Source organism: the organism of the source record quoted next, unplaced genomic scaffold (assembly GCF_019419815.1).
Source record: "Pyrus x bretschneideri cultivar Hongxiangsu unplaced genomic scaffold, Pyrus_bretschneideri_v1 Contig56, whole genome shotgun sequence".
NCBI classification, from domain to species: Eukaryota; Viridiplantae; Streptophyta; class Magnoliopsida; order Rosales; family Rosaceae; genus Pyrus; species Pyrus x bretschneideri.
Genome location: NW_025999794.1, coordinates 1,325,441 through 1,341,121, shown reverse-complemented (window position 1 = coordinate 1,341,121; position 15,681 = coordinate 1,325,441). Strand labels below are relative to the sequence as shown.

General features: G+C 35.8%; 2 protein-coding genes across 2 annotated transcripts; both read left to right on the top strand.

The window, feature by feature from the left end:
* The first annotated feature begins 2,872 nt into the window (after positions 1–2,872).
* On the top strand, positions 2,873–5,487 carry LOC125471071. The gene is made up of 7 exons (XM_048570944.1): positions 2,873–3,047; positions 3,297–3,455; positions 3,572–3,904; positions 4,019–4,065; positions 4,322–4,384; positions 4,941–5,073; positions 5,261–5,487. Exons 2-7 carry the CDS (start codon positions 3,329–3,331, stop codon positions 5,275–5,277), a joined length of 720 nt encoding a protein of 239 aa, XP_048426901.1. The 5' UTR covers positions 2,873–3,047; positions 3,297–3,328; the 3' UTR covers positions 5,278–5,487.
* A 2,345-nt stretch (positions 5,488–7,832) lies between these two features.
* LOC103926693 (cytochrome P450 71AU50-like) lies at positions 7,833–9,459 on the top strand. The gene is made up of 2 exons (XM_048570896.1): positions 7,833–8,708; positions 8,836–9,459. The coding sequence occupies exons 1-2, from the start codon at positions 7,833–7,835 to the stop codon at positions 9,457–9,459; spliced, it is 1,500 nt and encodes a 499-aa protein (XP_048426853.1).
* Positions 9,460–15,681: the final 6,222 nt, after the last annotated feature.

Sequence of the window (15,681 nt, the reverse complement as noted above, 5' to 3'; positions counted from 1 at the left end):
CTATGATCACGTGAAAGCTGTGCGATGGATCGCGGGTCACCTACGAGTCAAAACCACCAATTGTGGTCTATACAACAGGCTAGCACCGAAACTTGGATCCTAGGTGAGCGTGTGGTGTGGGAAGTGAACAATCACATGAAAGCTATGCCTTGGCCTCGGGCGGGAGCACTAACACTTGGGTGTAGCATAATAAGCTCTAAATGCATAAATGCATAGCAATATGCAATGCAACAAGACCAATCACATGCTAACTCACCTAAAGCTTACCTAAGACTCCGCAACATCAAATAGTATAATTCACAATTCATACTAATGCAACAATATAGTAATAAGTGATATAGACAAGGCATACAAGACATAAATTCATTTAAAAATGTTTTTGGAAATCGTAAAGCATTTATATATATATATAGAAAAAAAATGCCCGCTCACTGATAAGTAATAGGATCGTAGCCCCCTAGCCTCGTTTGTCCATGCTCGTCCTCATGGTACGTCTCGCCTATATGCGATACAACTATTTTAACGTTAATTTGATAGCACATAAACAAAGCCCTGGATTAATTCGTCATATGTTGCTTAAATGGGGTGTTTGAATATACCAACGTCAACAGTACGAACACACACATATTTTTAGAAAAAAATTTGGACATCGGACGTGCCTTCACGCGTTGGCCAAGGCATGGCCACACGCTGGCATTTGCCGTCTGTGTGACTGATGGTGTTAGAAATATTCCGTCAGTTTGATGGAAGATTCCGTTAAATGTAACTGACGGTACCTGATGCCATTAGAATATTCTGTTAAAGTTAATAGAATATTCCTCTTCTTCTTTGGTCACTCCACCGGTCTCTTCCATCCGCCATCGGTTGCACTCGTTGGTTTCTGGAAAATTTTCTAGAGCAGATAACTTTGTCATTTCTCAACCAAAATCCATGAAATTTATATGGATTTGAAGGTCTTGAAGAGTAGAACACATTCTTACCTAATAGAAGTTCAAAATCCAATGAAAAACGGTCGAAAATTCCCTCGATACTTCCGGCCAACTCTGCAACCTTCCAAACTCGTCTATACCAACGTCCACTTCACTCCAAAACTACTTCAAAGAGTTAGGAAAGTTGGGTGAATGCCTTTCCAAGCCTTAAAATCTTGAAACCACGCTGGGATTGCGTCGGAGCAAAATTGAACCTCGTCGAAGCTTCTGGTTTCTCACGTTCCTATCATTCGTTCGATGAGCTAAAGGTATGGCGAAGTTTGTGAGGTAGAGAGGAGAATGATGGTGGTTTCTAAAGACTCGATCCATGAGAGTTTGATGATGATGGTGTATGTGGGTGTCACGGCGCAGAGATAAGAAGGAAAGAGAAGGCTCGAGAATAGGGGAGAGAGTGTGTACGTGCGTGTGTGTGTGTGTGTGTGCGCGCGTCCTCTTGATTAGGCAGAAGAAGAAAATGTTAAGCCTTGATTGGGTTGCCCTAAGAGAGGAAGATAGATGACTAATTTTGATTGGTCCATATGGGATAATAGCCCAAATACCTAATTGGGTCCAAGGAAATAGGAATTATGGTGATTGGTTTCTTATTTTGGTCTGTTTACACTCTATACGTTCGTAACTTCCTTGTTACAACTCTGATTCGGCCCTAACTTGCGTCAACGCACTCATGACGTCGAGTACAATCTAATTATGATAATGAGGAAATTAATTTAGAACTGCATATTTACATCCACGTCGCTAAGCCAACAAGGGCAATATTGTCACTTTACACACTAGGGGAGAAAATATATATAATAATTTGGGATGGGTTGTCACAGTTGCTAGGACATAAAAGGCGACTTGTAAAGCTAGAATCCAAGACAATTAATTTGCTAACTTATATCATAATTTAATTGATATTGCTACTATGTAATTTTAATTTAATGGCAGTTTACATAACTAGTAGTCTATAAAATGGGAAATTAATTATAAAACTATCCTATAGTGGAAGGTTAAATAATTTAGCGGAAAGAAAGATTTAAGAATGTGAGTAGGACGGTGAATACCAATAATGGTAGAAGAAATATAATTTGTGTATGAAACAATGATAACCCATGTCCAATTACACATGTAGTTGCAAGACAATAAGACAAATTAAGCAAATGATAACCCCATACAAAATTCTAACGGCTTTGGTTGACGGAAGTGGCGTGACGTCAAGGGCATGGATTGGAAAAAATAAATTTGTTTTGCACGCTGGGCCTGCTTCCGGCTCGTGGGCCCTTTATTTAGGCTTGTTTTCTTTTAGTTTTTATCTTCTTTTTTTTCATTAAAATTCATGCCTATTTCATTAAATAAGGTTATTATGTGATTTTTGATTAAATTAAAGTTAATCCAAACCCTTTTCATTAAAGCTCTCTTAAATAAAATTTTTTTTTAGAAGGATGATAGACCATATTTATGCTTTTCTATGTTTTTTTTTTTACGGTCATTGACATCTGTTTTTAGAAAAGTTTTTTTTTTGTTTTACCAAACATATTTGATGTTGTAGATTTTTTAATAAGCTGTTTTAAAAGTACCACAATCCCAAACCAATCCCTAATGATATTCTTAATAGAAGGTCTTAAATTTGTCATTTGTAAATCACAAGCATGATTGAAATTATTATGACAAACTCATTGTTTGACTTAAACTCCCGTTTGGGCTGTTTGTATTTTTCTAGGGACGTGCTATCCACACACCCCAAATTAGTTCTCACACACCCCTTCTCAATTCATCCAATCTGACGGCCGAAAAATGGAAGGGTGTGTGAGAAGTAAAATGGGATGTGTGTATATCACACCCTTTTTCTGTTGTAAAAAATAAAAAGAATAAAATTATCCTCAATTTGGTACAAACTACGTGTCGTATTGGACCTGGTCGAGACAAGACGTGAACCAGTATCAAAATTTCGCCCAAACGATCTGTGTACCACCAGTCTCTCAAAATTCAAACTCATTCGCAACCGGTCCCGCCCATCCCAGCGCTGCAACTGCAACTGTACAAGCTCCGACCAACCCAATCGCCGACGTAGGGTCACCGGTTAGTATATCTCTTGCCTTGCCTCGTTCAAAACCCTAACTGTGCTTACTTTCATCATCTCCTCATTCATCTAAATTGCACATTTCTGCGACTTTTCTTTCTTTTTTACTTGTAATAATCTTTTGTTTTCTGCATCTTTCAACTCACATTCTTCCAATTTATTCTTGTTCTTATTCGCGTTACGAATTTTATAGTTGATTTGATTTGTGGGGGGTTTTTTTCCCTTCTCTGTGTTGTTGGATATAATAGCAAGCAAAATTTACCACTTCATCATCATATATATGGCAAGGAAAAGAGGTAGGAAACCTGTAAAGCAAGTTGCCTTGTCACCCAAACCAGATTTAAACGTTGCCGATGATAAGGAGCCCCAGATTGAGAAGCAAGAAGCTCAATTCACAGACCCAGATGGTATACTTTTCGTTTTATATTCTCAAATTTAATTTAATTTAGGATTGTACTTTGTAGTAAAGCTCTGGTGATTACCTACTGCGGTGTGCTCCTATTGTTCATTTCTTTTTTCGCAGTTGAGCGGCAAATATCTGCCATTAGGGCCATCCGTGATGTGGAGATTGAACATCTGCTGACTGAATTGCGTTTGCTCCGCTCCTATTTCACCAAGGAACAGCTGCAAACCCCTTTATTGCAATTTTTTAAAGACAACTATCAAAACCTGTCGATTGTATCAAATGGAGAAAATGGACAGATGGAAGTCCAATGGCTTGATAAAGACAGAAATGTGTCCATGAATGATGGAATAGATTTACATAAGACTCTTTTTCGCCGGTTGTCCATGGCTTATTCTGGCTGCTCAGCTGCAATCCCGCCCTTAGGTGGCTTTGAGTTTTCTAGTAAAGCAGGTATTAGCAAATTCTAATCTTTGGACATGAGCACTAGAATCAGAGGATTAAGTTTTGTACCCTCAGTGTTCTTGCTTTGCTTATTTCTCACCTGATAGAGTTGATCTGTGACAGAGAGAACAAGCATTCTGGGAGCTGATAATCTTCAGATCAGAGACTTTGTATGTTCTCTTATTATTTATGTCCACCTAAATGTCACAGAATTGTTTTTGCATCTGTTCTGATATGCTTATGTTGCATTCACACGCTATAAGTTATGGTAGATGTTCACTTTCGTATGGCATGTTTAAATAGGCACACACACCGTAAGCCCACTCACGCTCGGACATGCATGCACGGAAACACATATATGAAGACATCCATGCATTCAGACATATATATATATACGTATTTACCTTTCTAAAATTTCTGTTGTAGGTTTCTGAGGAGCCATTTGATTCTCTGATGTTTGGGAAGCAAGATACTCTCCAAACTCCTGGGGTTTGTGCCTAATTGATTGATTTTTCATATTTGGTTTATATTGAGCCGCACCTTTTCTGATCGTAGTTATGTTGATAGCTTTTAGTTTGATTCCATATTCTTCCATACCTCAGAACAAGTAGAAGGCCTAAACAGCTTATGAAGTCTATGAGTTCCAAAGTATACATGTGTCCATCTTCAGGACCTAAAAGAAGTGTTAAACTGATTATCCGTTTTGCTAACAAACTACAAGGGAAACTTGTTGCCTTCGGTGAATTTACGTGGATAAGGGAGATTATGTTGTAAGCTTATCTTCCGTGCTGAAGAGCTTTGGACTTAAACAGTAACGACAGATTAGGGAACTTGATTTGTAAAGGGGAAAACTAGAGAAGAGTATTATATGACGTTCTAGTGATTTTGGTACTGTCAAGAAAACAATGAACTATTACTTTATTAGTACAGAAATTGAGCTTTGACAAGAATAGGCCGCAGTTAGTACTTCGGTTTTTTTTTTTTCTTTTTTTTTTTTTCCAATACAGTCGTTGAGTGGCCTTGAAAACTCGGGTTTATGCTGCAGGTTAGTAGCCAAAGGCTGTCTATTGGGATGACACCGAAAACGGTTAGGTTCCCAAAGCCTGGGGAGATGCTTTTATCTGTCCATGGCTCACCTCTCGGTGTTTACAAGGAAGACAACATGGAAGCCATACATGGTATGAATTCCTTTCCGTGAATATTATTTGGGCCTTCGAATTTCAGATTTACCTTCTCTTGTGGTACATTGTAGCACATGTAATCATTTAGAAGGATTAATAGTATGTATGGGAGAGAATAGTCTGTCCCTTAAACTTAAATCGTCCTCTCTTCTGGTTTCATTCTCATTTCTGGACTGATTGGCAGAGTCGGAAGAGGGATGAATGACTTCAAATTGCTCGAGTAGTGAATCATGATTCAAGACTCCGCATTACTGCCAAACCAAGGTTCTTTAATTTACCTTGTAGCATTGTGCTAAGAAGCACTACTCTAGGACCTAAAATTGCTCGTGTGGTACTGATTCTTGTGAGACTTGATTTATGTGAGACATATTTTAGCATTTTCCGCTTATATAATTTATCTGTTTTTCTTCATTTGATTTAGTGATTTCAACCATCTCCTGATAGGATTTGGCCGAACTCTACTGGGCTAGGCCCAAGGTAGGAATATTCCTAATACTTTTTACTGGACTGGGAACAATCATGGGCTCGGCCCAAAGTATTATTTTGGGTCCAAATAGAACCTTAGAGCAATCGGTTCACCCTTTTCTCGTAGGAGTAGATTCATCACCGTCATTGAAAGAACGTGAAATTCTTTTTCCTTTCTGCAAGGGCCAAGAGATTCATCGAATTAATTTTCTCTTTTGTAGAAATGTGGGTTTAGTTCTTGTTTAGGGCCATGGCATGGGTAAGATTTTGATATTTCTTCAACATTTTTTTAGTCTCTGCCGTCCCTTAATCTACCGACGGAGGAGGCATTCTGTCTTGAGTGTGAGATTTGATAGTTTCTCTTTGAAAATTAAAGAAAAACTAATGAAAATGGTTTGAAAACTTTGAGTTTTAATGATAATGACAAAATAAATGGTAAAGTGAATAGTATCATGATTGATTTTTTAGTGTAAAAGTATGGTTTTTCGTTAAAGTGAACAGTACTTGAAGCTTTTTGTTAAAGTTTCCTTGAATTAAAGCCACTTTATATTCTAGCTAATGTGGATGTAGCCAAGTTACCGACAATAGTATTCTCTACTTATGCACCCAAAGCTCGATTCCGTCCATCTACTTTAGATTAGTTTAAATAGAATATCGCTCATTGGACAAATCAAATATGACCCAGCCTGCTTGCCGGCTGAATACACTATACTAGAATCATAAGAACGATTGACATCATATCTCAAGTTTGCCTTGATATTTACATCCATCCAAATATAGCCAGTAAACTCACTAAACACAAGGAAACAAAGATGTGACCCTTTTTTATAAAATTATTTCCTCCTTGATATCCACTCCTTACTAATTTTAATTGACACCGGATCGAGACATGAACAAAAAAAAATTAAAATTAATTAGTTATATAAATTGAAACAAACACAAAATTAATCAGGCATGGCTGGGCATTAGACTTTACTACGATCGTGTGTTTTTCAATGGTTAGGTTTTGAACCCTATACTCAGTTTACTCATCCGTGCCTGTCACTGTACCGACCCTCACCACTAGGGGTGAGTTCAAAAAACCTAAGATAGAAAAAATTCAGACCGAACATCGAACCGAAACCGAAAAACCGAAAACTGAAAATAAAAAAAAAACGAACAAAAAAAGGAAAAACTGAATCAAACCAAACTTTATTGGTTTGGTTTCAGTTTTGGAGGTTTGGAACTCGAACTGAATTGAATCCCTTTTAACACTTTATGAATGTATGTCTGTGATGCCTCTTTTGTGAAACTTCGTTGCCAAGATAGTTAGGATTTTAAAGAAGTTTATAACATTCCAGGTGTATTCAATTAAAAATTAATTTCAAAGAATTTGAGAAAGTTGAGGAATTAGAGGGAATTGAAGAGATTTCATAGTGTATTTTAAGCACTCACAAATCTCACATCTCCCCATAAATCAATTAAACTCCATAAAAATCCATAGATTTATAAATCCATTAAAGTCTCTCAAATTCTCAATTGAATACACCCCCTATGTCTAGGGCTTTTTCAAGAAGCATACTTGGTTCAATTAGGGAGGTTATTCCATTGGTTGTAGAGGAAAGTTTTGGAACTTGGAAAAGCTTCTCTATTTTTTTTTTTTTGCTTTCGGAATAGATATGGTGATCAATTTTCCTTTTTTTTTTTTTTTTTTTTTTTTTGCAATTGAGATTGTTGATAAAATAGGATTGTTTATATGATCTTATACCTTTCCACTTTCCCCATTTTTTTTAATACTAGTTTACCAATGCAAGCCCCTTTTTCTAAATTTCATATTAAAAAAAAGAAAAGGTTTTATAAAATTAAATCCGAAACTGAACCGGACAAAACCAAACTAAAAAAAAATTGAATTGAAAAAAACCGAAAGAAAACTGAACCTAACCGTACCGAAACAAAATTTTAGTTCGGTTGCGATTTTGGCAAAAAACTGAACTAAATGAAACCAAACCCATCACTACTCACCACCAGCCTAACCTCAGTGGCTGTTTTTAGTTCCCTTTTTAGTGCCGGTTAAATAATCAAGGAACGCTTGGATCCCCACATAAGAGATTGAAATTGCCCCTACTCATGTCATAAACAGACAACGAAAAAGAAGAAAAATAATATATAGATATATATAAAGAAAAAGCATGTCATTGATATTGTAACTAACCTAGTGGTGAGATCCCTATAAATATTTACAGTGCTTTTAAACCAGCACTTAAACTAGTCCACCATTTGAGAACAAAAACCTTAGCTCTGTATAGTTAGCCATGGATTGGGTTAGTGCAATAGTTGGGTTGCTAGCACTTGTTTATGTGCTGCAAGCATGGACCAAAAGCAACAACAAAAAGAAGAGACTGCCTCCCGGTCCCAGAGGGCTTCCGCTTTTCGGAAATCTGCACATGTTAGGGGAGTTCCCTCACCGGGATCTGCATCGACTAGCCCAAAAGCACGGCGACATCATGTACCTGTGCTTGGGGCTTGCTCCTGTCATTATTGCCTCATCCCCTCAGGCTGCTGAGCTGTTTCTCAAAACACATGACCTTAATTTTGCAAGTAGGCCACCACTTGAAGCTGCAAAGCATATCTCTTGGGGACAAAGGAATTTGTCCTTTGGCGAGTATGGCTCTTATTGGCGAACCATGCGTAAGATGTGCACCCTTGAATTGCTTAGCGCCCACAAGATTAAATCTTTCAAGTCCATGAGGAAAGAAGAGCTTGACATCTTGATTAACTTTATTCAAGAGGCTGCTCATGATCGTGTTACTGTCAATCTCAGTGCCAAGGTTTCGTCTCTCAGCGCAGACATTAGTTGCCTGATGGTGTTTGGGAAGAAGTACAAGGACAAAGACTTGGATGAGAAGGGTTTCAAGGCAGTGGTCCAAGAGGGCATGCATTTGGCTGCCACCCCTAACTTTGGTGATTACATCCCTTTTCTTGCTCCACTTGACCTCCAGGGGTTAACTAAGCGCATGAAGGTTGTTCACAAGGTGTTTGATGACTTTTTTGAGAGGATCATCGACGAGCATCTTCAGTCTACCAGCGAAGAAAGACCTAAGGACTTTGTTGATGTCATGTTGGGCTTCATGGGATCAGTAGAGTCTGAGTACCGAATTGAACGTTCCAACATCAAAGCTATAATGTTGGTAAGTAATATGATACTAATTCATATATATTGACATGCACTGTTTATATTGCTCTATTGCGAATATGAATCACGATGGTTCCCTACGAAACAAGTAATGGTGCTTATTTTGGACAACAATTTCGCAGGACATGCTCTCAGGTTCGATGGACACTACAGCAACATCGACTGAGTGGACACTCTCCGAACTCCTCAAGCATCCACAGGTAATGAAGAAAGTCCAGAAGGAGATAGAAAATGTTGTCGGCATGGAGAGAATGGTGGAAGAATCAGACTTGGAGAAGTTGCAGTACTTGGACATGGTAGTGAAGGAAACCATGAGGCTTCATCCAGTCGCACCATTGCTGCTTCCCCATGCAGCCATTGAGGACTGCAACGTTAATGGCTTCCACATACCTGGAAAATCCCGTATCATGATCAATATATGGGCAATTGGCAGGAACCCGAGTGTGTGGACTGATGCAGACAAGTTCATACCGGAAAGGTTTGATGGCAGCAATATAGATTTCCGCGGACGTGACTTCCAATTTATTCCGTTTGGCTCTGGTCGAAGGGGTTGCCCTGGAATGCAGTTAGGCATCACGATGGTACAGCTATTGGTGGCACAACTTGTGCATTGTTTTGATTGGGAACTTCCAAATAATATGTTGCCAACTGAGTTGGACATGACGGAGGAGTTCGGTCTAACGGTTCCAAGGGCTAATCATCTCTTAGCTCTTCCTACTTATCGCCTTCATCAACGTCAGCAATAATAATATATATGCGCAATTTCCAAATTAATAATTGTTGCCAGAACAAATATAAGCTAGTGTGGGAATTGTTGTACACTGATCAACGACTTTCAGAGAGGCCCAAAACCTAAAATAACTCAAGATAGACCTTTGCTTGGACTACATATGTATATGTTGGAATATTTACCTAATGCCGCACTTTTTTGGGAGAAATATTATAGAGTTAACATGGTCTTTTAGTCGCCACTTGGTACTACGGTTTAGTGGTATTCTTCTTCACTGTATATGAGAGGTCTTATGTTTAATTTTTGAACCACATTATTGTTAGTCATCGTGGGCTAAGTGCACCCTTTTTCTTTTAGTATATATATTATCGTTTGTTAAAAAAAATGCGGTCTCTTATCCACTTAATTATGGCTTGCTTGAAAATCCTAGTAGGGTTTGGAATATTAACTCAACATATCATGTGCCGCTAAAGTTTAATAAGAATGTGTAATATGGACAGATGAGGTTTCCTATTCTATTTGTACTTAATTAAGAAAAATCTAGATGTATAGGAATTCTTAATCCGCTTATGATGAGGGTAATGTTATTATTATTATAATTTTTTTTTTTTGCCAAAAAATATTATCTACACTAAGACCATCTCCAACTCTTGGTCTAAAACCTAAAATTTTTAGCCCAGAATATTTAGGTTTTAACCTAGAAACAGCTTTTCTGCTTCAACCCTTATGACCAAAAATTTTAACCCTAGATTATTAAATAATGAATTTAGGCTAATTTTTTTTCTTAAAGTAACTTTTTTAAAAGAAAAAAATTATGTAGACCATCCTAATTTAATTTTATGAATATTTTAACCTAAAAATATTTAGATTCTGACAAATACTGAAAAATCAATAACAGACATCATGAAACTCGTTAAACACTATGAAAAAAAATATGAAACACATAAAAGATTTTTAGTTTAATTACTTTAGCTGTTAGATTTAAATTTGGACCCGTTAAATTCTTGTTTTTACCTAAATCTGGCTTTGTTTTAGGTTTTAGGTCCAATTTTAATCTTGGGTTGGGTTGGATTTTTTTGGGTTTGGGGGGAGGGGGGGCCAGGGGAAGTGAAGGAAGATTTGTGAAAAACATGTTCATTTAAGCAACATCAATAGCATGCAATTAACAATTAAAGGCGGAATCATGCTTGTATGCACTTAAAAACAAAACATTTACCCATGAAATTCAAAGCCTAGTAGATAGGTGAACCAAGACTCAACTCAAAACAAAGTGAGTTGAGAAATCAATACCTTTGTAGATTCCTCTTTGCATAAGCAAAGGCTAATCACCCAAAGAGAGGGCCTTCATTCCTTGCATCTTAGATCCATGGATTTGGATGGATGAAAAAGTTTCTCCAAGTTCCCAAAATTGAGAACCTCTAATGATTCATCACCAAGGCATAATGAAGAAGAAATGAGTGACCTTGGAGGAGTTTGATTGCTAGATGATCCCTCCAAGGTGGCCTAAATTTTAGAGAGAAAGGAGAGCTTGTGTTCTCATCCTTTCCCCAAAAATTACCATATGTAAATTTTAGGCTATAAAGTCCTTTATATAGTCCCTTCAAATAAGTGACCTAATGGACAAAAAGCCCTATTCTTCTAACATGGCAAGCCTATAGGGTTTATTGGGCTTTCAAGCCCTTTGTTTATTCAAGTTGTCATACAACTTGAGTTAATGGGCTTGACATTCAAATCTCATTGGGCCTTGCGGCCCAAAACTAACCCGAGGTCTTTAACGAACTTATTCGTTTGATTAATTAACATATTAATTAATCCTAGCCTTAGATAAATAATTAAACCATTTAATTATTCTTACTCATCTCCGTTGTTTCTTCAAACTCTACCTTACTCGGTGAACGATCCATTAGGTTCCTTTTAGCGAGGCAGTGGGCGATTAAAACTCTTTCTAATCGATTGTGAATTGAAACTTACTTTCAATTCTCCCGTTAGTGATAATACACTTTTAGGGCTTCCACAAACCATGGTTGACGCCTAGCAGCATGTCATGGTTACCCAAGCTAATCAGAAGAGGTGGAGAACCTATTCAGTTTTAGGATTACAAATGCAATACGGTCTTTCTCTAATACAATACTCTTGACCACATTGTTTGGTTTGATAGTTTATTCATGTCGACTATCCAATGTGAGTCTTGTGCTTATATGATTACCTTGAATGTGATTTGGAACACATTCCTAAATCTCATTCATACTTTGGCCAAAGATTCTTAATCATATCATAGAGTATTCTCCCTCAAACAGTTTGAAGGTTAGAGATCCCTTGTTGCGCATTCACTTGCCTCCATGGCTAAGTGGCTTAACCCCAACGATGCCATGGACACCCTCCTGATGGAGTGACTTTGACATAATCAAAGACTAAGGACCTAACCACAAGACAACTGTGATGCCTCAGGTCAAAAGACTAATTTGCATTATCCCAACCATGAGTTCTTATGTGACATGAATATGAGAACTCTTCGTTGATCGTGTTCAGTGAACTCATTCTCTATTGAGCACCTACGTACTTGTCTTGATGTCACACACACCAATGACTCGAGACTAGTCACTCTCCCTGAGAGAAGACATAGCACGTACTGATCTTAACGGACTGTCAATGCCCAATTGACAATCCTATGATCAGGAACGTTTAGGATGTGTCAACGAAAGAATGGTCTCATGAATCTAACTTCTTTAGATCGCATTCTTCCAATCACATATTCCTTGGACTTATCGTTTAAGCATATAACATTTATATGAGACGGCTCAAACAATAATGTTTGCCCTTTACATTTAAACTACATTAGTTTGAAATGTCCGTAAAGTATCATCATATGATTGGTTTTAGGGCACATTTCCAACAGGAAGGGGGAGAAAAGAAAAGGAAAAATAGGTTGTAGGCCACGGTTGGAGATGGTCTAAAGAAAGAAGGTGAGTTTAGGCTCACCAATGGGCTAGCTATTTTCAAGTGAAGAGAAATACCATTAGACCATAGTACTAAGTGCGAGAGTGAAATTATTATGGTTATGTAATCCATAAAAGTAAAGGTCTTCGTTGGTACTACACAGAGTAGTGAAGGAGGAGCAAATTGTGCAATTGCACAGGATCCACACCTTCATAAAGCCCTCAAATTTTGACATATTGATACATCCATTCCATTGTTGACAAAAAAGAAAAACAAAATACATCCTATCCATTGCAATTTGATTTATTTTGTTGCTTGTTTGGGTAAGGAGAATGAATGAGTGGGTTTTTAAGCTAGACCTTCCCACAACTGAAATTTCATTTAGTTATGATAACTTTTGGGGTTTTTTTTTTTTTTTTTTTTTTTTTTTCTGTTTTTCTTTTTCTGGCTGAGTCTGAGGTATCCTACACCTTGAAGGGTATGACTAAATCTTAATGAGGTCCGGTCTGAAAAGACTAAATGCATTTTAGCCCACCTCTTACCACAATTAAATGTCACACATCCTTCCAATACTTTCAACCAAAGAGTACGTAAAATGAAATGATTTAATATTTCAGCATGTATCCTCTAAATTACTTTACCTATTTGGTCGAACCTACCAAAAATCGTTGAAAGTATCGGTAGGGATGTACTGAAAATATGAATCTGGATCTAAGCTTTCCCAAGCATTACAAGGTCATTCAAATTGATATAAAATAATTAAACAAAACTGAAGTCATACCGCATAGGGAGCCTCCAAACGGGACGTTTTGATATAGGCGTCTCGCTTTTTAATTTTTTAGACTAAACATGCACTTCTTTTGAAAATTTGATCAAGCATTTTTCTAAAATTTTGGTTATTAATTTCATTTTTTCACATAAGTTTATTTTGTTTAGAATTTTAGTTTTTCATGACTTTTCCTAGACATTTCGTTTTTTTTTTCTTTTCCTCTTATCCCTATATTTATGCATTTATTATCCATCTCTATGCATTTTTTTATTGTTTGTTATAATTTTACTTTTTTTTTTGTGAATATAGTAGAATATTTATAAAAAAAATTGTCAGATTTTATTATTTAGAAGACCCAACACATAATAAAGATTTGTTTGATTATAAAGCTACATCTAGTTACCTATAATATGGACACATTTAGTTTTATAGTGGATTTGATATTTTGTATTTCTCGGTACATTTGGAATGTAAATGTACCAAAAGGGTTATTAGATAGAGACATTTGGTTTTGTGGTACATTTGTGATTTTTTGTTCATTTGGTCTTTTGGTACATTTGGAATCTAAACGTACCAAAAGAGTTACCTGACAATGGGCACATTTGGTTTATCTGTAAATTTGAAATCTAAACGTACGAAAAGAGTTACATAACAATGGGTACATTTGGTTTTATGGTACATTTGAATTTTTAGTACATTTGGTTTCTCAGTACATTTAAAATCTAAATGTACCAAAAGTCGATACTTTTGTTCTCAAATGTACCATAAGTTTTAAGTATATTTTTTATATATCTATACGTGAAAAAAATATATATTGAAGACTTTTTTATTGAGATATTTTTAATAGAAAGAGAATTTTTTTTAAATACTGATAATAAGGTAATGAGGAATTAGTTAATTAATGTTTTATTTTATTTTATTTAAAAAATATCATTTAATGTGTGGAAGGGGATTGACGAAATTAAATTCCTATATTGTAGGTAATTAGTTGCAAAGTTACCTTATGCCTCTATATAAATGCATTTAAATTAATGACATGGAAATTAAATAAATAGAAAATTATTGAGGTGGCAATTGATCAAAGCACCTTAATCAAATCTTTAAAAGGGATGAATGTTTAATCTAACAACTATAGAAAAGATGTAGGGCATTCTAATTTCACTATAAGTACTTTAATATTAAAATTGTGTGAGGTGTCAATAAAATAACTCTAGGTTTAAGGACGTTCTTGTGAGATTAAGTTAACAAGGGTATGGTTTTATTGACACACACAATTTGTTAAATCGACCTCACTTACTGAAAACGCATCACATATACATTTCAAATAAAAAATTATCTTAATACACCCATTTAACTTCCCAAACCACCCTCTCAACCCCAAAATCTCTAGCAATGTATTGTTTTAAAAGTTCAGTAGCTTCCAACAAAAACCGTATACAGTTCCAACCGAAATTGTTTTAAATCGTTAGTAGATACCAAATGAGTGTCTCTCTATTTTCGGTAGAGATCTATTGAAGTTTACTTCTTTGGTAGAGATCAACCAAAGTCTCTTTACAATTTTAAAGATTGTCTCGTTGTTTAGGGTTTGAACATCCATATGACATCGCTTAAGTTGATGCAAAATATTAAGTCATACCTCATGTAGAGCCTCTAAACTTTCGATTCTATGTTTCACTCGTAAAACATAATTTTTTTTTTTTTCATCAAAATGTGCGGATATTTGTTTTGTGGGTTTATGTTTATTTTATTACACAATGGAGGATGAAATTAGGTATGAGATTTGAGAAAAAATATTCTTGAGATGTAGGTTATTTCACATTGGGCTTGATGGTGTATTCCAAGAAAAAAAAACATTATCATAGAAACATTTTGGGCCAAAACAGTCATTTTATATTAGGGAAAATAAGTTATTCAATATTAAAATTTTAAATGAACTGTGTTGATATGACACTTCAAAAATTTCATTGTGCACTCATCTGAAGTGGTTTTTTTTTTCTTTCTAAATATAAAATGTTTGGAGTGTACAATGAGAATTTTAAAGTGCCAATAACTACACTCTTAATAAAAAGGGAGCTTTCATGAAAGGGGTTTGGGCCAAGTTTATTTTAACAAAAAACCATACTATAACTTTATTTAATGAAAAAAATTAAATAGTAATAAAAAAAACCCTTAACTTTTAATAAAAAGAAGAAAAGAACTTAAATTTTAATGAAAATGACATCATTTTAATATGAAAAAAAAAAAATCTGATGCACTGTCCATCACAAACACTGTTTATGAAACTGAACACTATTTATTAAATTGAATGATACTACACTATTTATTGTCCAGTTTCATAAATAGTATCTAGTTCTTGGTTCACTTTCATAAATAGTGCCTTGTTCTTGGTCATGTTTCATAAATAGTACTTAGTTATTAGGTCTAGTTTCATAAATAGTGTATAGTAATTGATACAGTTTCATAAATAGCGATCCAGTTTTATAAATGTTGCCTAGTTATTGGTCCACTTTCATAAATAGTGCCTAGTTCTTG